General features: G+C 38.9%; 1 protein-coding gene across 1 annotated transcript in view; it reads left to right on the forward strand.

Moving 5' to 3' along the window:
* STK38L (serine/threonine kinase 38 like) overlaps positions 1–15,951 on the forward strand; it is a 48,208-nt gene extending 32,257 nt beyond the window's left edge. The window contains exons 4-14 of the mRNA XM_059816617.1: positions 846–968; positions 1,564–1,647; positions 4,271–4,394; positions 4,956–5,110; positions 6,013–6,115; positions 6,885–6,946; positions 8,704–8,821; positions 9,242–9,365; positions 12,240–12,335; positions 13,994–14,085; positions 15,670–15,951. Coding sequence (XP_059672600.1) covers positions 846–968; positions 1,564–1,647; positions 4,271–4,394; positions 4,956–5,110; positions 6,013–6,115; positions 6,885–6,946; positions 8,704–8,821; positions 9,242–9,365; positions 12,240–12,335; positions 13,994–14,085; positions 15,670–15,797 — 1,209 coding nt within the window. The 3' untranslated portion in view covers positions 15,798–15,951. The remainder of the gene's footprint in view (positions 1–845; positions 969–1,563; positions 1,648–4,270; positions 4,395–4,955; positions 5,111–6,012; positions 6,116–6,884; positions 6,947–8,703; positions 8,822–9,241; positions 9,366–12,239; positions 12,336–13,993; positions 14,086–15,669) is intronic.
* Positions 15,952–25,615: the final 9,664 nt, after the last annotated feature.

The raw sequence follows: 25,615 nt of genomic DNA on the forward strand, positions 1-25,615 counted from the left end.
ACACCCTGGCTGCCTGTACTGCCTTCAAGATGGGCAGGGAAATAAGTAGAAACAGTGCTTCAGTCATTTCTGAGTTTGTGTGGCTGCCATAACTTCTGGGAAGAGAGAAAAGCGAGTGTAGGTGCATAATGCCATCTTGTGGTTTTAAATGATGCTGTCATCCTAGTACAAAATCTGGCAGTTGCCTGATTGATGGATCTCGTTAGAAGTCTCTGAGATCTTCTCAGCATCTTAGGGAGCATAGGTTGGTGTTTGTCTTCTCTCAGGGTGAATCCCATTGACATTTTTATAGAACAAAATATATGACAGGATTTGGACAGATATTTTTTTTTTCAAATATGAGTGTTTGCCTGCCATAAACCAAATGAATTTTGCTATAGATAGCGTAAGTTGGATCTCTGCTGCCTGTTAGGCTCCTTGTTGCTTGGCATCACTCTTTTTGGTGGGGTGCAAGTTTTGGCTTTTATTGATCCTTCACACTGGCCAAAACCAAGAGTCCTTGCCTCAGCTAATGACTCTGGCCTTTGGACTGATGTACTTTGTTTGAACCAGTATGATTGTTTTCATTAATTTTTTTATTACTGTTTCTTTATGTCTAAGTAATAAAAAAGCCCAAAACACCCTCACACACCCCACCCCCCAAAAAAAGGTGAAACTGGGCCTGAGGCCTCTATATAAAAGACCATGCTCATGGATCATACTTTGATAAGTTCAGAAAGACTTCTCCTTTTACATTTTCTCTGTAATCCTAATGGGAGAGAGAATACTTCACGGGAAGGGAGATTGTATATCTTGACTTTCTACTGTCAAATGACTTATAAATTTCTCTGTATGCATCTCCTTAGAAAAAACTGCGCAGGTCACAACATGCTCGCAAAGAAACAGAGTTTCTGCGACTGAAGAGGACTAGACTTGGCTTGGATGACTTTGAATCTTTGAAAGTTATAGGAAGAGGAGCATTTGGGGAGGTTTGTGGCATTCTTGCTTGAACATGATATTAAAACTGGATTTGAACATTAAAATGAAACATTTTAATTGCAGAATAAAAAGTTCCAGTTGGGGAGTTTTATTGCAGAAGAATAGCTATTTGACTAATTGTGTGAGTGTGATAAGTCCAGTAATGAATTACGTGCATCGATTTCTCAAGGCCCCTGGAAAGGCCCTTAGTTCCCCCCAGTTTCCCAAACTGATGTTGCCTATGTGGCCCTCTGAAATGATGTATTTGCAGTTGCACAGCTCATCTCCATAAACATCCTTCCGGTCCTGTGTCACATCACAGTTGTATCTGCTCCTGAATTTTAGTGTACACAATCTCACAGCTACCTGGATTTTACTGTGCCTGCTAACTTTTCCTAAAACAATGACTACTTCAAACTATCTGTTCATCACTAGTGTTAGTGTTGTACATGGTGTAGAAATATTTGGGTTTTTTTCCATGTGTTTTTAAATGTTTAACAAAAGAACTTTTCCATGCCCAGCAATTTTGAGACTTCCAGTAGATTTCACACTGCGGTCTAGTTTCTGAGGTAGAGAAGATTGAATGGGTTATATTTCTCATTATAGGTACGCCTGGTACAGAAGAAGGATACAGGTCATATTTATGCAATGAAGATACTAAGAAAAGCAGATATGCTGGAGAAAGAGCAGGTTTGTGTTGTATAAGTCCTCTAGATTTCAAAATTATGGTGTCTAGAAAATTGCTGAAGTTCTTTGTGGCAGGTACTATTTGGTCACATTTTCCACTTTGAAAAGCCCAATAATGGTATAGTAAGAAGTAGAAGTTAGGAAATAAGGTCATGTAACACATTTTAAAAAATGTTTTATTTACAACTAATTTGGAATAGTGACAAAGATTTTTATGTTTTTTCTCCCTTATCTTTATCTGTACTTTATCTGTAAAACTCCATTTCAAGGAATATGCTTCTTGAAAAGTAATACTGTGCCAAAGTAAAAACTGAGAGTATTTGAGGTTTTCTTTTGATGGTTAGATACCAACAGATGTTACATTGTTCATTGGCTTTGTTTTCCTTTGTTTTGCTTTTTTGTTGGGTCTTGTCTTGTTTTGCTTTGCTTTGTTTTTGTTAGCTTGGTTTGGTCTTTGCTTTTACTTTTTAGTTAACAATTCACTGCAAATTCCTGGTAGGATACAGCAAGTACTTTAGTACCACAAAGCAAAGAAATCAACTGTGGATGTCTGAAGTGAAAGGGCAGATAAGAGGATTTTTCCTTACCAATCCAAACCTTACCCATCATTTGTTCTTGTATTACATTTCCCTGCACTGGTACTTCATTTTTTTTCCTGGTGCAGACTTTTTGTCTTCTCAAGCTCATGCCCTGAATATAGGGAATCAGAGGAGCAGCGTGTTCTGCACAGCAGCCAGGATGTGTGTGGCCGTCTGGTTGAAGCCCTGCCCCCATTTCATAACCTGATGTGGCAAGGAGGCTGAGCTCACACTCTCTGTTCAGTTTGGGATGGTAATCTTCCCTGGAGAGTGTTTATCTGCTGTAATTTTCTTTGCCTGGTTTGTTCAATGGAAAGCAGCACAGGACACAAATACAAGAAAATTAACATTTCCTTGAATTTTTTTTTTCCAAGCCTGCTAGCACTGGGAGATATCCTGGCTGCTTTTTTTAGCAAGGTTTTAATATTATATTTTATAGCTACATTGAGGAGTGGGGGGTGGAAAGAAATATTTTCTAACAAGGATAGAGCTAGATAAATCCATGTTGGAGTGCCTGCTACAGAGAGAGAACCCATTACCCTGTGAAAAGAACCCGTAGATGTAAAGATGCTCCTGGCCAGTAGAATTGGGGAAGAGACGCAGAAGACTGTTTGCTGCTTATTGGAAGTAGCCCTTGAAGCTGGAAGAGCAGTACATATTTTTCTCTCCAGAAGTTGCTTTCTGGTGTATGAACAATGAAAATCTTACAGCTGTCAAGAAATATTTTTCCAGGCATATGTCTTTCATTTTCCTTCAGGATCAGTGTACATTCTAGTGAAACATACACCTCTCCTCCAATCTCCTTTACTCTTAGTTTCCAGTGAATTCATGGGGTAGCAGCTCTCCATATTTTTTTTTTTTTCCCCCAAAGCATCAGCTGGGATGGAAATATCCTGAGCAAGGTCAGACATTCCCAAACTCACTTGCCCAGGACCAACATCAGCAGCAGTGGTTGTCGTATCAGTTCTGGGCCAGCTTCATGCACATCACTTGGAGGAATGGCTCCATCTTCTCTTCCCTTTTCTTCCCTGCCTTAAATAGCCCAAGACTCTTACCATCTTTGCACTGCTTTAATACTGGTCACTGAGTTCATTACTACCTGCCATCATCTGTAAGAGCTGAAACTCATCCCAGCCCTGTTCCCACTTGGCCAAGGCACTTGCTGTGCAGTTCAAGTAGGGTTCAGCATATACACACGTAGGAGCAGTCTCTGTGTACCGTCTGGAAGGAGTTCACGCACCATCAGCAGTGTATACAATGTGCGTTTGGAAACTAGACATCAGTTCACTGTAATGTAAATCAGGCATTTCTCTCTTTTCACAGCAATGAAGGAATTAGGTTTTGCAGGAAGTAATTAGTTTAGGCACTCTGTCACTCTTGCTAGAGGAGATTCCCCAGGTTTATCTTGCCATGTTTAAATTGCAAGATATCTGTGTAGAAGTAGCAACTAGTGTTGTTTCTTTGTATACATGTAATGAGAAATCTGGTAACTTGTAACAGTAATCATAATGCATCTACCATTTTACCTCTTGGTTCTTGCATTCTTTAAGACCAACTCTGGCATTTTCCAATAATTTTGTCAGTATTTGCACCTTGAGTTGCACATTAAATTTTTGTCTGAGCTTGCAGTACCATATAAAGCTCTGTGATGGTCAGCTTTGTAATTTTTTTGAATGTTCATATTTCATTTTAGGGTATAGTAAAAAAGGGAATTGCACTTTTCCACCAGCTTTTTCAGTTCTTTCCAACAAACAGAAACAGCTTAACGAGCTATGCTTTGTGTTTCTAGAGACTGCTTCTGTAAAGTTGTGAGAACAGTGATTATCAACATTGAGATGACTTCTGTGGGTTTCTGCTGGGCATTTTGTGAAGACTTTGTAGAATCTAGTAAAAAACTATGAAAAATGAGTACGAAAAGAGTATGAAAAATAGTTTCTTCATTAAAGAACATGAAAATAATATTGTAGGACTAGGAATATAATATGGCATTCCTTGTTGCAGTATTTAAATTGTCCTTTAATAATAGTTTGGGGTTTTTTAAATTTTAGGTGGCCCATATCCGAGCAGAAAGAGATATTTTGGTTGAAGCGGATGGAGCCTGGGTGGTGAAAATGTTTTACAGCTTTCAGGATAAAAGAAATCTTTACCTGATCATGGAGTTCTTACCTGGAGGTAAGCTGTATGTTGTGGTGTTAGGTGATAAAAGTATTTCTTCCTTAGCTTTTGTTGTCAGCTTCATAAAATGGTAGAAACAAGCGTGCTGTGTAATTTGTTATAATAAAAAAAAAATTAATGTTGTTTTAAGTGAAGTCCCAGTAATGTTACCACTCCTGATTTCTAGGGGAAAGGAGCAAGGTTATGGAGGGGTGTTAAAATAGGCTTGGATTAGATACTTATTCTGATCCCATGTTCTGCTTTTTACTGCTGAAGCTAGTAAATACGTGAATACACAAAGCTAGTAAATACATGCAATACGTGTATTATGCATTAAAATTCACTGTATCTTCCTGGGCTATCCAATTAAAATTCCTATTTAGAATTTTCAACAGTTTTACATCCAGTTTACTAAAAAAGTATGTTGGGTTTGTAGGTCCTTGCAGTAATAGTTTTATAATTAGTAGCAGTAAGGCCAGTTACAAGGTTAAATTTGGATTCTACTGGGGTTTCACACAGAATTAGTCTTGTGATTAAAATGTTCTGATTTCTAAACTGTGTTTTCTGGTCTTTGATTAGGTGACATGATGACCTTACTAATGAAGAAAGACACCTTATCAGAAGAGGAGACACAGTTTTATATTTCTGAAACTGTGCTGGCCATAGATGCTATTCACCAGCTGGGATTCATCCACAGAGATATTAAACCAGATAACCTTCTGCTGGATGCTAAGGCATGTAATGTGCACGTAAACTGCTTATGCTTTAAACATCTCAGTCTGCAGATTAATGCCATTTATAGTGGTGCTAATCAGTGGGAACCAGTAGTGCCACACCAGTGATTTTAAACTAGCTGGAGTAAAGGCAGAAAGTGGTCATTACCTTTTCCTTGTAGAACACTAGTATACTTAAACAATGCAAAACTGCCCTTGTTTTTTGTTGGAAAGGCTTTTAACCCTTATAAGGCTTTTAAGGAAAGCCTTTTAAACCTTTTAATGCTTTTAAGGAAAGCCTTTTGAGTGAGAAGATCCACTTAGGGTGTCCACGTGCTCACATTCATACACATTAAAAACTGAAACACTTAGTTACTTCAAGGTGAATGAAAGCATTAAACATTCAGACAATGCTAAATAATCAGTTCAATTCCTGCCGTTATCTCATTTGTTTTATTACCTGCTCACCAGTGGAAACACTCTGTCTGTTAGACTGACTAAAGCAAGCCATGAAACGGACCCAGTAAGCATCATACACAAATCTGTAGACCATCTAGCATTAATGTCTGGAAACCTGATTAAAAATAAGTTACCATCAAAACAGAACAAAGGAATTTTGTCCTGGAGGCTTTCTCACTCTCAGTGGTATCCAGTTCAAAACAAAAAACAGGCAAACTATCTGCCCTCAGCTGTTGCAGAATTGTAGATGTAACCATTCCTGGGGGGCAATAACCCTTTTGAGAGAAAACACACTCTCGCAATACACCAAGATTCTGTCATCATTTGCCTACTTGTCCTAGATTAGGTGGTCCTGTGCAAGTCCATGATGGCCTGAGAAGGCAAGTGGAGTTATTAAAACTTTTCTTTTTTGAGCACTATCTTTCTAAATTAGGTTTTTATCTTCTCTGATTTTTTTTTTTTAGGGTCATGTAAAACTGTCTGATTTTGGGCTATGCACAGGTTTAAAGAAAGCTCACAGAACAGAGTTCTACAGGAACCTTACACACAACCCACCAAGTGACTTCTGTAAGTATAAGGTGTCCTAGTTAAATATTTAAATAGTTTTGAGCTGCAGCTATGGCACAACATAATTTATTTCTGTTGAGTTAAGCAAGATTGGTCAGGCTGATTGCATTTACTTGGAAAACTGGAAATGCATGTTCCCAGGACATGGAAGCATTTCACAAGAAAGAAATTAGGATTTCTGCAGTGTTAATGTATTTTTGCACACAGATACACATAATGTAATGTATCTATATTTTAATGTATTTCTCATACAATGTTAGCGAAGCCACAGAAACACTCTTTCAGAAGGGACATAGGTTTCATGTGCTGACTTACTGAAGTCAGTGACAATCTCATGAAGCTTTTCATAAGAGTAAAGGTGTTCATCAACATGCCTTGGTGACACATCCACGTTAGTATTTTATTCTACAAATGTAAAATTCCTCTGCAGTTCTTCTCGGATTCTTCACTTTTTGCTTAAAAAAACATTGCCTGCATCTGAATATACGTTGCCAGCTGCAACAATAAGTGCTGCTGATCTTGGATCAATCTGTAAAACTTTTAGCAAGTTCCAATTTAGAATTGCTGATCAGATGTCCTACTTACCTGAGTTTCAACTGTGAATCAGACAGTAGTTATTCATTTTCCCATCTCCAGTTACAATCAATTATTTGTTTCTAGACTAAAGCATTCTAAAGATACAAAATAGTTATTCTTTGAAAACAGAATGTTATCAATCTTTTAATTCTCACAAATGTGTTTATTATCTAATAGCTATTTTGTAAATTAGCATTTCAGAATATGAACTCAAAGAGAAAAGCAGAAACATGGAAGAAGAACAGGCGACAGCTGGTGAGTTAATAAAATTATGTATAATTTTTCCTTCTTTTAAGCTACTTACAGAAAATGTTAAATAAAAACTCGGTATTAATGCTACTGGGTTTTAAAAACTGAAAGGCCCTCATCCCTTACAGATGTTGTTCTCTTCAAGCTCCCAAAATTGCAAATAACTCAAAAGAAGGTCGTCTAGTGATTCCGGCCGTGGAATAGCTCAGAGATCAGGGTTGCTTTGTCTGTCTGTTTTCAGAACTGTGACTAGCAAGGCCCTGCTCTTCTCTATGCCTTTGTTTCCCTTTGGAGCATCTGGACTAACTAACCTCAGGTGTCAGCAACTGCTTAGCAAAGCTGTATCTTGAGTTTATCTCCTAGACTGACTTGGTATTGACACTGTGTGTGAATTCCTGGGTTCAATTCCTGCAGTTCAGTGTCCCAAGAAGATGTGTAGCTGCGTGGTTCTTTTTTCAGAGAATTGTGGGGAAAACTTGTTTGTCCTTCTGCTGAATGGGAATATGATGGAAAGGCAGTGGAGGGTATTGGCACTGGAGTGCTGCAGCCTGGGTTTAAAATGAAGAGTGGTCACGTAATACAGGGAGTTCTGGCATTAACTGAATTAAAGGAAAGTATCTGTCTGCTATGGGATTTCAGAATTTCAGCCCTGCTTGTGATTTTTTTCACCAAACAGAGGTTGCAAAAACCTCAGTTTTCAAATTTTGGAACTTTTTATTTTGCACACTCTGTTTAAAAAGTGATATGCTGCAGTATTCCCAGAAAGCTTTTGGGTTGTTTTTTTCTTTCCTTGTGAGATATGAGATTACACTGCAATCATGTTGCCTCATAGGGGCTGTATTTCACACCCTTACTCTTGCTTGGAGTTAGATCCCTGAAAAGACTACATTCCAGGTCAGTAAACACTGACGTGGCAGAACTGTGTGGTGAAGCTAGATGAATCAGGAGACTGTCCAACAGAGAGAATAAAAGGCCAAAATGACAACTTGTATCAACGCTATTTGAAAAGGAGTCATATTCTTGGTTTTCCATTGGTTCAAAACTAAATGTCTCTGCTCTATTCAATAAAAGGAAGTATTTTGTTTCTGGTCAGACAAATGAAAACAGAAGATTTTTCTGGCAAAGCTTTAGTGGACTTTTTTGGTTTTGTGGGCTTTTTGATTGTGTTTTGTATTTTTTCTCCCCCCACCCCGTCCCCATGCAAAATTTTCATCAGTAAAGAGAAATTCCCAAATAGCTCAAGATTTACTCATTAGCCAGAATCAAAGAATCATCTAGGCTGCACATTTAAAAGGCTAAAAGGATGGAACCTGGGTCCATTAAGAGCTCAAATTAATTTTGCAATAAAGACAAGGTAATACATGGAACAGCTAGTGTATCACGAGTGTCACGCGTGGGAATCTACCACTGGTTATCCCTTTTTTTAAAAAGGGAAAAAAACAACCAAAACAACAACAGAACTTCTTGGGTATATTAGTAATGCAGCTACCTGGAACTTTAGCTAAGATGACCTTCTGATATTGCAGTGGGAACAATCTATGTTTTCGTCACATTTAGGAGGATGACTTCCATTCACTTTCAAGGTTCTCTGTGCTTACTCATGTAAAAGAATGTTCTTGTGAATTCCCAGTATCTAAAATCCCAAATTAAGCATTGTTGTCCATCAAAATAACAAGATCCTATATGTGAATCCCCAGAAAAAGGTTTTGCAAAGTGTATAAACGTAGTATTTATTTTTTAAAGAGTTTATTCTTTTTTTCCAGGCATATTCTACTGTTGGAACCCCAGACTATATTGCACCAGAAGTATTTATGCAGACTGGGTACAACAAGCTGTGTGACTGGTGGTCTTTGGGAGTGATTATGTATGAAATGCTAATAGGTATGTTAAAGACCCCAACTTAAGAATCATTCGAAGGGTTCAAAGGTGACAGGGTCCATTAGTTCACCAAGTCTGGTCCCCTGCATAGTGGAGGTACCAGAGTTTCATTCAGTTCTACCTGAAGTAAGCCCCAAATTCAGCTTCCAGAAAACTTCGAAGTCCTCCCACCTTTCTAAGACGACAGCAAGAGATGATTAGTTGTTTCAGTGAGTAACTGTTCGTTAGTAAACATCTTTGAGGTTCAGTCTTGGAAGTTGTTACTTGGAAGTAACAAAATAACCTTTAATGTTGCATTACAAAAGAGAAAACTTTTGGCTAGTACTACTTGTTAGATTTGGGAGCTGTAGTGGCAAAAGCAGAGGCCCAGGTCACTTTCCTCTTCTGGGAAAAGCGTGTTAATTTTTCTGTTTGTTTGTGCAGGATATCCACCTTTCTGCTCAGAAACACCGCAAGAGACTTATAGGAAAGTTATGAACTGGAAAGAAACATTGGTATTTCCTCCAGAGGTGCCCATTTCAGAGAAAGCAAAGGATTTAATTCTAAGGTCAGTAATAAAAGCCCACTTCTGGCCACTCACCCACACGTAGTCATCTTCCATTAGGTTAACTTTCTGTTCTGCATGAAGGAAGCTTTAGATTGGAGGGAAATTCGTTTTCTTCTGTGTCATCATCCTTAATGGATTGGGGTTTTTTTAGTCTTTTTCCCTTTGCCATTTATTTTACATGAAGGAATAAGCTGTACTGGTCTTGATTTGTACCACGGCATCAGGAGAAACAGAGCAGACTGAAAAAAGAAAAAGGGAAAAAAGTGATTAACACAATTTTTCTCTTCTCCGTTGGAACTAGAAAATAACCGCTTGCCAGCATTTAATGCGCTGAACAGGAATCTGTGGATGTTTTGGATTTGCTCACTTTTTTCAAAATGACAGTTCTTAATCCATTCAGTTTCCGTTGCATTAGTTTTTTTGCGAGGGATTTTGGTGTCAAGGTCAGGCAGAAATACTCTCTTGTCCTGGGAGGTTTGAGGAGGGGAGGGGGGGAATGTGGTTTTTGGATTTGATTCCCCTCCCTCCCCCTTGCCCCCCCCCCCCCCCAAGATAGTATTACAAGCTTACACAATTTTGTTACAGGCAAAAGGGGGAACATACTTCATAGGCAGAGCCAAGAACTAGAATTTATTATTAGTCCAAGCAGTGCTCCAGTAGCATACAACAAACATAACAAATACAACAAACAGTTATTCTTAATCCAGTTACGGTGATGCTAACAGTTCAAATTATTTAATTATTGCTAATCCTCGTTAATAAATTTCTGTATAACAGTTTTATTATGTTTTTCAGTATCTATTTCTCTAGTGTTCTGCTTAACCTCTCCTGGGTGTTGTCAGTAGCCTAAGTTCTTTGCTGGAGAGAGTACAGTGTTGCTGCTGAGGATTTCTTCCTCCTCAGTCTTGGCTGTGTTTGGAGCGTTTTTAGACATTTCAGGCAATTTATTTGTTAACATGTCTTGCTCATGAATTTACTCATACAATGACTACTTGAATTTCTTAGTTTTTTTCCATATATGGAAGGATTTAAATTAGGGTAAAACATCTTCAGTTATAGACAATTTACTAAAATGAGGTCAAAAGAGCAGGTTAGGCAACAAACACCTGGCCATTGGGTACTTTGCCCGTTACAGCTTGGACAAGTTAGACAACGTACATTTCAACTTAAAGGAAGTTGCAGACAAAGCTGAAGTTTCTTTATTTTTATGGATACAGATAAAACTAAACTAAAATAAGCTCAAGTTCAGACAAAGCCTGATAAATCCTGAGACCTGGTCTGGCTAACCGTTGTTACAAGGTTTGAGGTCTGTTACTAGTACTTGGCATCAACCAACTGTCTGGGCTGCAGTAGAAATATAAGCAAATGGTATTTTTTTTTTTTCCCAAGTGACACTCAACTACAAGTAAAAGAACATTACAGTCTATAATTGGAGACAGTTTATAGCCGAACTTGCTATGTTACTAAATTACCTGCTGAAAACTTCACTAACTAGTGAGAAGGTGACCTTTTTGTATTGCAGTGTATTGATGTGAAAAGTGCCTTGCAAACCTGGATGATGTGATCATGTGGAGAGATCATGAGTTCAGGATAACTACATGAACAACCAGAGGCTTTGCTCATCTAGGCAAACAGGATTTCATTTAACAAAGGCCAGCTGACTTTTTTTAGAGAAACAGGAGGCCCAAATCCCCACACAACCAAGTGCTCCCCAGTTCCAGGAGGTCATCAGGTGACTCCACACTTGGCAAGGCCAAGCTTTTTGTTTGACATGGGCTTTTTTTCCTGTTACTGTAAACCTCTCTCTTTGCGTCACTGTTGACACCTTTTGCCATCATCAAAGAGACTGTAAGGACAGTGTAAAAATACAAAGCAGTTATATCTTTTGCTAACACATACAAAAGATACCTAGGATTTAATGAACTCCTAGGTTAAGCATTGGTATGCTCACCATCTCCTTGATGAGATACTTCGAAGTCTTTTCCAGCCAGCTAGGCACTGGTCCAGGCAGGTGTCTGTCCAGAGAAGGGTCAGCCTCTGCTGCTCCCTGGAACAAATCCCTGATGTCACTGAGTTGCTGTCAGAGAGCTTCCGCCTCCTGTTGTGTTTCTTTAGGATTTTATACTTTTCCTTGTTGGTGTTTTGACTCCTGCCTACTTGAGCAGGTAACAGTCCCCATCTCAACAATCCTCCCTCTGTCTCCAGTTTCACCTTTTTCTTCTTACTTGGCTCTATGGACTTTCTCACAGCTGCTTCTCATAAATTGATAATTTCTTCTGGAGTCTGAGCTCAGGTTATGCAGTTGGGCCATATCAGAAATAGGCCTTGGGTCTTTGTACCACCAGCACTTGGACCTCTAAGAAGAGGGAAGAGGGCGTGATGGGGAGAATAGGGACACGGAGTGTTTTGAATGTGTCTGGCTCATTTTAGTTCCCAAATGTGACATCAGAGAGTAGTTCTATTTCACTAAGTGTATCTGTTCCTGCTAGTTTGACTTCGAAACATGGATTTTAAATAGTTGAGAACATGCAGAGGAGTTTTCAGTGGAAGGGACTTAAGTCTCCATTCCAAACTAATCTTACAGAGCTAGAACTTGCAGCAACTTTTCACAAACCTTAGAGATGGGATGCAACAGTTTCGAAAAGGTGTAAGTTACTGTCATCATAGCTTTTTGGTTTGGGACTCTTAATATTTTGCTTCTACTATTTCCCTCCCTCCTAGATGGAACGGGCTGCTTTTGTGTTACCCCAAATGATGGAGCAATTTGAAAAAACTTCCTAAAATTCCTGGTACAGGATACCACAGCAGTTTTATTTGCTGTTGCTTCTGTCTGAATTTATTGTAACATTCCCTTTATTTTTTCCACTTTTTCAGGTTTTGTATTGACTCGGAAAATAGAATTGGTAGTAATGGAGTTGAGGAAATAAAAAGTCATCCATTTTTTGAAGGAGTGGACTGGGGGCATATCAGGTATATATATTTATACACACACACACACATATTTTATAGAGAGAATAAAAGCCATGAAAGCAAGAATCTCATGTACTATGATGTCAAGGATAATGATTTCCAATTTCTTTTTTATTTTGAAAGGCAGCTACTGGCAGTAGGTGGGTGACGGCAAAGGTTTTCAGGCCTTGCTGATATTCATAGATCTGATCAGAGTTTAACTGTCTTGGGATGCCTCAGATTGCCCCAGAGTGCCCAGGATGGAGAGAAATTGTGGTAGGGTGGCTGTGTTATTCCTGATCTATGCTCTGATATCAGCAGAGAGCTCTTTTTCCAGTAGTAATGGGCTCTGCAGCTATTGCTATGATTTACTTTTTTTGTAATAGGAGCACGAGAAAAGCAAAGTCTATTCCAAAAATGCAGGGGAAATAGATGAATGAAGAGGAGAGGCAGCAAGTAGGAGGAAACGCAGGGCATGTCTTTACTGCATGCTGCAGATACTACACCTGAGTGAACCGGTATGTCTACAGAGCACTGGGCAGAGGCACTGACTCACCTTGGAGTGGCAGCCTCTGTGGCCAAATTCTGCTGGGCCAAGCCTGGGTAGAGCGCCCAGCCAAAGCAGCCGTACCAGTTCCAGCCTGAGCTTGGGCATGCAGATGCTGAGTTACATCTGCACATACCCAAAGCGGTAACACATTAAGAGCAGACTTTAGGACCACAGACATTTTCAGCCGAAATAATAACTGCTGCTCAGCCCTTTTTAAGGTTTGAGGTAGTCTGCTCTACCAGTAATACTGTACTTCTCTAAGTGAAAATCTGTACTGTGGGCATGTGATTGTCCAGCTCTTGTACTTCTCATATCCTCTGGTGGAGAAAGCCTCATTTAACTTATCTTTTCAGTGTGGGAGGCATTAATAAGCAGCAAGAGCAGTGACATATCTGTTCATGCCGCATTTGGCAACCTGGCAAAATGGGTTTCCCCATTCCACCCAGAAGTGGATTTAATTGCAATTGTAGTAATTACAACCGTAATAAGTTTACAGTTGTAAATTAATGACTTTCCCATAGTGCCATGTTCCAGCTTGAATGCTTTCGTGGGACGGATCACTTGAGCAACTTTGAAAGCCACCTTAAAACTTCTTAAAGGGTTGCCTAATTGTTGAGCTAATAAAGCAGTAACATGTCAGAGCCAACTCATTTTGGATGAGAGATACTGGCAACTGAGTGTCAGAAATAGGAGCTACGGCAGAAAGATATTTGGATGAGGTCCAGGCTGATGGGCGCTGGAATTGTAAAGCAACATGTCTGATGGCTCCAACTGCAAGTAAAATCCTGCTCGGCTGGGTTTATGAAATGAAGGTAACCACAGTGGTTCTTGGTGACAACCAAGATTGTAGTGATAGCTGTATGGCAGATAAGTGTGGAATGCTGTTTCAGTTAATGGGAAAATTATGTTTTCTCTTGCCAAGAAGATACTAGTGGTAGATAGGAAACCAATAAATCTCTCCCCATGTCAGAAAACAGGCGAGTCAGATACATCTCTAATAGACTCAGTGGAACCTTCGTGCTTTAAATTAAAGGGATGTTGTAACTGTAAAAAGCTATGTTTAACATAACTAGAACTTAAGATATCTTTTCCTAATATTCACTATTCTGGCATTTATTTCTATCTGCAGGGAAAGACCAGCTGCAATCCCTATAGAAATCAAAAGTATTGATGATACTTCTAACTTCGATGAATTTCCTGAATCTGATATTTTACAGCCAGGTGAGACTATGATTGTAAATGCCAAATTTCTATCTAGGGCATGCCAGGATACTCCACAGATGATAAAGTTGTCTATATTCACTTTTCTGGTATCTTAATCAAGGTAATAAACAAACTTGATCTAGGGACTTTCTTTCAAATATAAATGTAAACCCATAATCTGTCATAGCTTCTACTTCCTTAGAACTTTGGAGGAAAACAAAACAAAAAAACAAACAAAAAACTCCCACACATTTTAACAGTTAAATCTATTAGTAAAAATGGTTTACATACATAACGAGCACAGAAAACAGTATAGTTTTCTACCATCCAGTCTGTCTAACCAAATTCTGGTAAAACATTATCCACTGATTTGCATTTTGATGTTTAATGACTTTTGAGTTTCATGCCAAACAAAATGTTCACATATTTGTGGGCAAAAATTTTTGAACAGGTAATTATTTAACATAGTGATTTATGAACCTGAGTGGCTCTACAAATTATTTAGGGTTTTTTAATTGTTAATTTCTTTTGGCAAGTAGTAGGAAATTCTAGTACATAAAAGGCTGGATTCTCTGACATGCCAAATTCTCCCAGCCCCCACTGTTTTCAATGAATTATTAATGGCTTACAGATAGGCAGATATATAACAATGACTAATGGATGACAATAAGTGTAGATATGCTAATAACCATAGGAATTATCAAAAAGCTGCTTGTTTTGAGGTTTTTCTGAAATAGCTTTTATTGAATGGCAAAGAAGTTTGTCCTTTTTAATGCAAAAGCAATCAATCTCCAGTGCCTAAGTTAGTTATTTAAGTCCATATTTGGGTAATGCCAAGTACATTTGTATTGGTTTTGGCATTTCAGACATACTCTATCACTTAAAATGTTATTGTACAGCTAGATACCTAAATATGAACTTTGATGTTGGTGGTTTTGGCATTTTGAGTTGAAAATATTGTTATAGAACTCTAAAAGCAGCAACCAGAGAGCTAAAGTATAGAAGCCCACTGCAGTGAATGTCCAAGTGCAGCACGCCAGCCATGCGGGCTGTTGATAAAATAAAAGGAGGCTGTACAAGCCTCGCTGAAGCTGTAAGCAGGGAGGAAGTCCTAGAAGAGTAGTACATGCATGGTATGTGTAGTTCTCTCAGGAGAACTTGGATATATCTTTTTCTTCTATTTGCGGTGAGGGTAACACGATATGGATACAGGCGTTTGTTGTGCGTGGAGCATCCTAAATGTTATGTTTTTCGTAATTATATATCCTGTGGATGTTTTAGAGGTTCCTGTCAAGGTATGGGAGCCTGTTAGGGTGTGTAGACATACTAAAAATAAACTAAAACCCAAACAAAACCAAACCTTTTTCTGCTTCAGAGATATTTGCTGAAATTGTAGCTCTTCCCAGACCATTGACAAAAGGCAATTGACCGCATTAGAAACAGGATTTCTTCAAGGAATTTCTGCTGACTAGGGAAATAAGAGGTTATGCAGGAAATAAGAGTTCAGGACTGTTTATGTCAGTGCTCTGTGAAAAGTCCTCTCAGAAGCACCACTGTTTTTAATTGTTCTGTTTTGTTTTTACTTTTGTTTCTGAATTCTAGTGCCAAACACAACGGAACCTGACTACAAATCCAAAGACTGGGTTTTCCTCAATTATACTTACAAGAGGTTTGAAGGGCTCACACAGCGTGGCTCGATCCCTTCCTACATGAAAGCTGGGAAATTGTGAAACAAAACAGAAACCTACAAAAGAAATAAAAATACAAACCTCAGGTAGCTGCATCACCAGACCTGCTTGGCGTTAGTTATCAATACATTGACTCTGGTGCGCATCAATTTCACAAGGAAATTCTACAGGATTAGGATTTCTAAGACTACTACAGGAATTAGTTGGCAGTGCCAGCTGGCTTTTTTTTTTAATATTTGAATATTTTTGTTAACTTTATTATACAAAGGTACTGGAATAAAAGGAACGTACATCCCTTTGTAACTGCACTGCCTATGTGTGTATAATGGTTAATTATGCCTCTCTGTACTGTGGCTTTGTTTGTACTGTAAACCATCTAATCCACCCAGGAGAAAAACATATCATTTTATGCAGCATTGTTATTATACTGCTTACCTGGTGGGTTTTAGATATGCAGTATAAAAAACCATTGCCCACATTTGCAAAATTCCCTGAGCAGTTGCTCAAGGGTGTTCCAGTTGTAGTCTGCAGATACCCCATGAGTGTGGCAACATTGAATTATTTTTAGTAGCAGTGTCCTGTGGGCCTACTTGTACCCTGCCTACCCTCTCTCCTCCCCACTGGAGGGCTTTATCAGCTGATCATCCCTTCTTTTCTTTTTCCACCATGTGTGGTGGTGAGACAGTGTCTGTGATCCGTTTAGTGGTATTTCTGCTTTATATGATAGTTGATGAGCATTACTGTTTAAGATGATGATGCCTGTTGGCAACTTCAGAAGAAAAAAGGAACCTGAAGAAAAATTATAAAGATTTTTAACAGAAGGGAAACTTTCTGATACCAAGTTCTGAAGAGTTTCCAGGACAGCATTCCTGCCTCTGCTGTAAAGCAGATCATCTTTTTGCTACTCATAATTCAAATATCCTTTTCTTTCTGTGCAAAATGTATTCTAGAAAAGTCAAATTGCTGCTTTTTCTTTTTTGTCTCCCTAAGAAGTTGCAGGCAGAAGGGATCCTGCTCTAGCCTTTTCTTTCTAGAATACTCTGTAGCAGCCTCTGCCAAACCAGAGGAAATGGAGCACCCCACTAGACTCAGACTCTCCTGCCGGCTCCATCATCTTCTAGTATCTCCATGTAATGTGGACCATGAGATTACAAAGGATCAGCTTGAGTCTGCAGCCCAGTCTCCAGGAACCATGAACAACCATGACTGAATTGGGCAGAGCATCTAAATGCTGTTGTCTGCAGGATGGTGACAAACTGACAGCAGAGATGAGCCTCCTTCTCCTAGGTTGAGGAAACTGAAGCAGAAATCCCTCCATATGCAGGGTATTGTTTTGCTTCTCAGCCCAGCAGCAGTTCAGGACTGAATTGCACTCAGTTTGCAATTAACTGGTCGCTGGCAAATTTATCTATCTCTGTCTGTACTAGCATATTATCTGCAGTACTTTGAATCTATCACAATACAGTAGAGATCTTTGTCACTTTTTGGTTACAAAAGAGATTTACAACAATGAACAATTCCTGAGTAATTGAACAAGCAGAGTCACTGTTGCTGTCTTCCTCCTCTGAACGCAAGTGAAAGGTACTCTAAAACCTCTGCAATGCCCATTGGAGTGAAGCACAGGATGTTTTGGCATGCGGTAGGGAAGACGCCATTAGACCGGCTTTTGCAGCACATGGAAGTGACTATTTATAGTCATTACAGAAATACTTATTGCTGTTAGGCACCATGGTATCAGCTGTTCTCAATTATTTGTATGCTTTAAAAACACATTGGGGTGTTCATCTGCTGCATGAAAGACCATTCACCAGAAAGACTTCTGTGCATCAGTGGCTTACTGATGTGCATGTGATCCAACAGCTACTAGGTTCCTCAAGGGCTCAGTGATATCTTTCCTCCAATATTTTGTCTCCCTTCAAGCATCTAGTATCTGTTATTTATAGTGCATTTCTACAAAAAAATTTTGGACTTCAGCTTATCAAAGAGGAGTACCCAGTGCCTCAGGACCCATCCAATTTATAGTGTTACATGAGAACATGGCTAAGCTAAACTTTCGCCTAAATGCTGGACTTATGTGAGAACAGCTCATTGATCTCTCAGTTTTTCTTTCCAGACCTTACACTAATTAATTAACACCTTACACTAATTACACTAATTAACACCACTTTACTGCTGTCGGGGCAAGATGCCTCAGAAATTCTCCAGTGTTCTTCTTAGCCTTGTCAGTGTAGTGAAGCTCAACCTGTATCCATCCAAAGACTGTCCAAAAACAGTAACTCAGTTAAATCCACTTTACACTTTCAGACTTCATTCTGCCAGTGCCCCAGCAGCTTCTGAGGCTTCTCAGGAAAGAAAATGCGTTTTCTAAGGCCTTCAATCCATTCTACCAAGACAGAGCAGCTTAGGCAGAAAATACCCAAGGCAAACTTAGCCTCAAAGGACACTGCTATTCACAAGAGAATTTTTATTAGTTTTTATTTCCAATCTCATTCATGGGGCACTGTGCACCAGAAGTGGAACTCCAGCGAACAACACATTTCAAAAGACCACAGTAACCCTATCTGCATAATACAAAAACAAGTCTTTGCTTGAACTTGCTAAGACAAGATAAGTTTCATGGAAACTGCAAATGCTCAGTAATACTAGTGGTTTTTTTTTTCCTGTAGGGTTTGGGGGAGGGGAGATAAATACACACTTAATTGAAAGCTATCTATTAAACAACTATGTACATACTAACTGGTTTACAAACTTGGGAAAAAGCTCAACCCTTATATTTGTAACACTAAAGATGATAATCATTTAAAACTGCAGATGATTAATCATATCAGTGCTCACATAGGAGTTATATCTGTAGGGAAAAAGCCTGCAGCATATTTAGCATAAACTCCTGCATTGTGGTAGTTGATTTTTTTTAAACATAGCATTATTTTAATCAGTAAGTCAAGTTAAACAAAATATTAACTACTGCTTTTAGGATGATAGAATTTTTTTTAAAGGTGAAACTGTGACACTGTAATGGATTAAAGAGAACAGAAGGTTAATCTACACTGGCTTTCAAAAAAAATGGAAGTGCAACATATCTTTTGTTATTTTTTTGTCTTATTCCTTTGGATGGTTGTGTTTTTTCCTTTGGTGATGTTTGTCACTGTGCCATTTATTTTTCTTATTCTTGGAGTACCAAAGATCCTGAAATGGCTTGATGATTGCAACCATGTGAAAATTTATTTTCTGGAAGTATGTTTTGTTAACTTTTGTTAAAATGTGGAAATGTGTATGCAAATTGTTATCAGAGGTTAGCTGGGAAGTTAACCTATTCCAGCAGGGAAAACTTGAGTGCGTCGATGGAAGTGGTGAGCCTGAATCCAGAGTCTGGATCTGAATACCCTGCAACTGGGGAGGAAGCTTGGATTGGGAAACGCAGCTGAGCTTTTGCACTTTGTTCCATCTCCAATCAGTGTGAGTGAGTGGCCTTAGGTACAGGACATCGGCAGAGGTTGTTTCATGTGCAAAAGGAGTTAAAAAAAATTGCCAGCATTCAGAAATCAAATATTGTTGATACTGCATTTGCACTGTTAAATTTGCCTTGCTGGAGAGTTATATAAGTGTTATTTTTATAGGTCAATTGTTAAACACCTGAGCCGTTGGATACAGTATGGAATAATAGCATCTGACGTGGGTGAATTCACCTAAGTGCAAAGGGGCTTGTTGAAAGCTCTCCACACTACTAAGATACATGGGCATAAGCAGTACAAAGGGTGTTGTGTCGGCTCCTTCTAAAGAGGTGACTTTCCTCCTCTGCAACAGCAAGTAGGGAATACTGCAGTTTAGCCCGGTTATACTCTAATGCTTAGGAAATGCTCTCACTTTTTTCAATAATACGAGCAATTACAAGCATTGTAACATACTGTACCGTGTCCTTTTAACATTGATATATTACAGCAGCTCGTTCTCGGAGTCGAAATGGCAACTGCTATATTTTTCCTAGACTGTTTCGTTAGTTGTGGTTGAGAAAGTTGCATAGAAGCATTATAAAAATTTATATGAGGCTTTTTACAGCATTTGAAAATAAAAGTAGCATTCTTTTTTGTAAAGTTGCTGTTTTTATTTTTTAACACCAGCGTATTGGATTTGTTTCTCTTCCAGAATGGGAGGCATCTAAGGAATTGAGACACTATTTTGTGTCTTCTCATTTTGAATTCCATGGATAGTGAAAACCCCAGTGTTGCTATTCTCAATCAAAAAGTAGAGATCGCAAAAACTGCTCAAATTGTACCAACTCTGTCACGTGAAGCTACTCCAAAAATGGTTATTGCTCTTCACAAGAGACTTACCTTCCTCTCTGTAGATCATAATTTATTCCAGAAAGGCTTCCACAGGCAGCTGTGCCCTTCGATTCACTACAGAAACAATTTTGTCCTACTGTTTCCCCATTCTTTGCCAAATTTAGAGCAGTGGCAGCAGATGCAGTTGTGGAAAAATTATGTGGAAAAAATATTAAGTAAAAAAATTATGACAGTTGAGCAGCTGAAAGCAAAGAGGAGCTAGCAGCTGGTGACTGGCCTTCTCTGGAGCCCTCCAGTGAATAACAGCCTTCCACTTGAGAATTGCTGCTTTCAGTAAATGGTAGAATTTTAACAGAATTTTACAAATTCTATTTAATAGGATTGTGCTTTTCTTCCAGTAACCAGATATTATTTCACAGAGGTACGTATCATAAGGAAATGCAAGCTTAGTTCTTTATCTCTTTGCATTAGCAAACTCAGTATTTCTCAAAAATACAGCACTTTAATGGCAAATATAAAGGCTATGCCTTCAGCATGTGCAGATATGTTTTTAGGTCAACCATTTTAAAATATTAGATAGTTTAGTGTTTATAAAACATACTGCAAATATCTGTTGTGCATTTTTCATGTCTTTATTCTTGTACAAAGTGTGCCTTGTACCTAAGCAGAACAATTGTGCTTTGGACATTAAAATGTCTTTTCTGACAATCTTCCTATGGAAAGAGAAGGGAGGAGTATTCAAAAGAGTTTGTCTCTTGCTGTTGGGAGTGATGACAATAGCAGTTCCCATCTCTGGACTAGACAAGGATGTATCTGCAGTTCAGGCAGTGCTTAATGTACTCTTTTAAGGTAATTACATTTATCATGCATGTACATTTTAAGTATGAGAGAAGTTCTAAAATGCCTATCCCATAGCTGAATTTCAAAGATGAAAGCAGGTTTTAAATGTAGGTGCCAGTAGACTGTAACCTGTCATTCGTGCTGGGTTCAGCAGTGCTAGGCTCTGCTGTACAGAATGCCATTCTGCCTAAAACAAGTTGCCATCTGAAAGATGCCAGGTGCGATAACTATTGGGACAGTTACCAATGCTGGAGAAGGGCAAGTTAATGTATATATAATACAACAAGCATATTCTCTGTCAATAGTAAAGGCACTGGGATTTGTATACTTCATCACACAGGAACACTTCTACAGTCAGCGTGAGGGGAAATGAATCTTTACACATACAGAGAGAGTTCATTTCACCACCTCCTACTCCTTCCACCACCTCTCTCCAGGTTATTTGATAGCATTGAGGTTACTGTTCTCTGGGGAAATGGGGTATGTAGGCTTGAACCTTCTCATGCTGAGGAGGGAAGTTAACCCAGCTTTCTCATTTCCCAATGAAGTCAGAGCTCTGCTAGGAACAGTTTGTTTCTGATTTGAATTGACCCTTGATTGATCTTGTTTCTGTACCGGCTGCTTTAATCTGTTACTAGTGAGCCACCATCTGCTGCTGCTTCTCTCTCCTCTAGGAATATATGCTGTCCCCAGGCAGTCCACCTTCCATTGGTAGCAGTTCCTTCCCCTCCAGGTGTCTCTGCCCATCCTCCCCCCTCCAAAGACAAAATCTTTGCCCTTGCCTCTACATTTCCTGCCCACGAAACTAAATGATGTTGAGAGGGCAGCTCAATCAGCAGAGTAAGCGCTGTGACCTTGAAGCTGTTGTGTAAAAGCGTAACCACAGCCAAAATGCTCCACATTTTGAAAAACAGACGGCAGCTACAGAGAGCAAGTGGTACGTACATGCCAAGTCTATATAACATCTTCTTTCCTGCCAGGGATTTAGGCAGAACCTGCCCCTCACTGTGGATGTAAGGGCTGGAATATGAAGGTAATGGAGCACCAACGGGAAGCAGGTGCCAAGATGCTCCCCTGGGCCACATCCGTGCACATGCAACCATCCACAAAACTTTGACCCGAAATGGGAGCGCTCATTTGAACATACATCTCTCTAGTGTTAGGACTTACACAAGAACTGCACTAGCTCTGCTAGTCTTGGACATTTCATTTCCCTACAAAGTCTACTTCAGACTTCAATATAGCTAATTAATAATAACAAATTATCAGATAAGACTTTTTGATCATGACAGAGTGAATCACTGGTAAACTAGACACACATCTTGAGATTTTCAGTCGAGGAGGCTGCTTTTGAGGTCTCATCCAGCTCCCACTGATGTCAACAAAAGATCCCTATCTAAAGCCCAAAGAAAGCTGTGAACAAGTATGGTCTCAAAGGCAAGCTGTTTGCTGATGTCATGCTTTTATGTTTGTTGCAAATGAGACAGAAAGGTTTTACTATCTATAGAACTCAATTGGTTGAAAAGCAGTACGTGAAGAGGATGTCTTGTGGCTTCCAATACAAAGGTGACAAACTTGCAAGGTGCTTCTACTATTAAAGAAGAAAATATTACCTATTTTGTTTGACAAAATTAAACTAATGCCTCAAGGAAACTTTGCAATATCTACAATTTATTTAAATGCATTTTTCTGAAATAGCATAGTATGTCGTTGTTGGATTTGACCCAAACTGGGTCCCAGCATGGATGTTGCATATTCTAGGAAGCAGGCAGATCAGCATGACTTCTTCATTTGTGACTTTCACAGGCAGTAAACAATGAATGTGTTGCATTCAGTCGGCACAGTTCTGCTGAGTGATGTTAGATACACTTATGGGTGCACTCTGTGCGACAGTCGTTTGGTTTCCCTTTTCAGTTAATTCTGCCTTGACGTAGTGGCACAGATTTAAGGTGGTTTACATGTCTGTATCTTTGCACTGTTCCTATACCAGCTGTTTAATATGAGGCTGTTAACACTTGAAAAGATCAGGAATCTGTACTGTGGGTGACAAGTCTACTTTAATCAAGGAGAAGATTTTCAGACAGGGATGTAATGCATTGTTGGGATCTTTGCAGGCAACATGGATGAGTGAATTGCAGCTTGGAGGTTCGCAGATTGGCTGTGTGCAAACCCAAGAAAAGGTGTTTTGACCTTGGAGATATGCTGCCCTCACAGCTGGTTTTGTGCTCTTTCAGCCACAGCAGAAAAGGCACTGGGTGGGATCTCACTGATCCTAGAGAGGTAGGACTCAGCTTGGGGGCTGCCACTTGTGCACCATGGGCGCATTTCAATTGCTTTTCATTTCAACAGGGCCTGTAAGCAGCTTTATTTATCCTTGTGCAGAGATTTGTAACAGCAATACTGTTTTTCAGAGACATTACACATTAGGCTCTTGTTGGGCATTCAGAAAATACCCGTTTCTTCCAGGAATGAAAAGGCTATTTAAAAACTGAAGATTATTTTGTTTTTAAATCAAAAGTGGTACCATCAAATTGAGAGACTTTTAGGTAAGAGATTTTCAAGCAGGTGAATTAATTTGTGGGCACAAACCTCACCAGCCAGGACTCCAAAATAACATAGGCAGTTTGGAAAATGCTACTCTTCTTGATTTAATTTTGTTAGAAAACCACAAAGTAAATTGATCATCCTACTGGCTCCAAGACTGAGATTACAGAGGGAGGGCAAGTAGGATTTGGAAGCTCTTCTCAAGTTAAACTTGTTTCAGCACACAAAGAAGTTGTCCGTGATTCATAGATCTTTAAGGCCAGACTGTATCACTATCACAATCCAGTCTGACATACTGCACTACATAATCCATACCACTTCACTAACTGTGTTGTGCCAGCATAGCACAGCCTGTTGCTGGCAAAGCCTGAATTCTTTTGTGCTGTTTTTTTGCTTCTTTGAAGGGCTTCTGTACAATTATTGAGTGGAAATAACTTTAAAGAGCTTATTTTTGTTATTGGCTGATTACAGTATGATCATGCTATTTATATAATTTTTGAAGCAAAAGGCTCTCTGATTTGGGGAAGAACTTTTGCTTTAAAATAATACCAGGTTTTACTAATGCACAGAATTTATAGCAGAGTCAAAAACTTGCTTGTGGTGCCCTTAAAAGTAATCCAATGACCTTCAAGCACAAACCACAGGCTAAAAAAAAAAGTTTTCTTTAATTGTATTCATTCTTCTAATTAGCTAGCCTGTTCACATGTACTCTATAAAATGTACTTGATTCAGGACACAGGTATTGTTCTTTTCATTACCTTGAGCCATGTAATACTGTGGTCTGAGGGGAAACAATAAAACACTGGTGTTCTGGAAGAGAAGTCTGTGAAATATCTGTATTTGTATTTACAGGTATGCTGAATAACTTCAGTTTACTGCTATTAAGTTTCAGTAGAAAAAAGTTAGCTAGCTTGCCCTAAGCGGTCACCTAAGTATGTTTTTATGTGAAGCAATATAAGCCACTCTAATAACACAGTCAGCCTCTCAGTATTCCCTCAGAGGAGGAGAGTGCTTTTTTCCAGTCACTGTCAGCTTCTGAAATAGGTCTCTTAATTAAGAGTGATGTGCATGGAGCTAGCTTAGCCCCAGCAAATACACAAAGAAATTCGCATCCTCTTCAGGACGGTATCTCAGAGAAATGCTGACTGGATGCTCTTCATGTCCTGTGTAACAGCTAAGACATGTTATGCTTCAGATGTCATTAATCATTTACAGAAAAGAAAAAGGAGTAATAATACAGACACCTTTCTTTAACTACTCAGTCTCAGGCTATTATTTAACTGCTCCGAGGTTTGATTGTTATTTTTATCCCTTTAGCAAGTTGTTGTATAAGTTGTTTGGAAAAAAGAAGCTATCCGATGCTTACATAAAGCATTCTGTTCTCTATTTTATAGCTAAAAGCTACTCAAGAGAAAGTGCTCACCTAAAAACAGGGCAAAAATATCAAGTGTGGCCTACTCAAAATCAGTGCCTTACATAAACTGGGATCCTGCTCTGCCAAGACTCAAGGCTAAGTATATGCTATAAAGACAAGTTACTGTCATGTATGAAACGTATGAAATGTTCAATGAAGAGACCAATCATCACCTTTGAATAAGAAACAAGTATAACAAAAGATGTTTAGAATTGGCAGTGCATTATGTTTATAAGAACTCTCTAAGTGCCAGGAGATGTGACATTGACCATGGATGAGAAATTCATGGAAGAAAACATGACAGGCAGAAATATTGCTAAGAGATTGATCTGATTTTCTGACCTAGACATATCATAAAGTGCCAAAAATTTCTGCATTGAATTACAAGTACTTCTATTGTTGCACTAAAAAATATTAAATAAAATGTGAGTAAGGTACATTAACTCTGTTTCTGGTGAGTCAATTTAAAAAAAAATAAATCTTGCATTTTGAATGCCCTCATTGAATGTTCCCATATGGAGAGAGTTGGTATTTAATAGCTGTTAAGCTATTAAGTTTGTTGGAACAGTTTTCTGGAACTATTTAAATCTTTAACTGATTGAGCTTTATAACAAGGGCTATCTTCAACTTTCTGTGGTTACTAAGTCTCTGAAACATTTTCAGTCAATGTGGCTGACTCACTCTTCTGAAATCTCCTTAACATTTGGGTGTCCACTGATGATGCAAACCTGGAGGAGGGAGCTCCTAGCTTCAAAACTGGGCAAAAGAGTATTTTAGCA

This window comes from Gavia stellata, chromosome 4, assembly GCF_030936135.1.
Source record: "Gavia stellata isolate bGavSte3 chromosome 4, bGavSte3.hap2, whole genome shotgun sequence".
In the NCBI taxonomy this organism is placed as follows: Eukaryota; Metazoa; Chordata; class Aves; order Gaviiformes; family Gaviidae; genus Gavia; species Gavia stellata.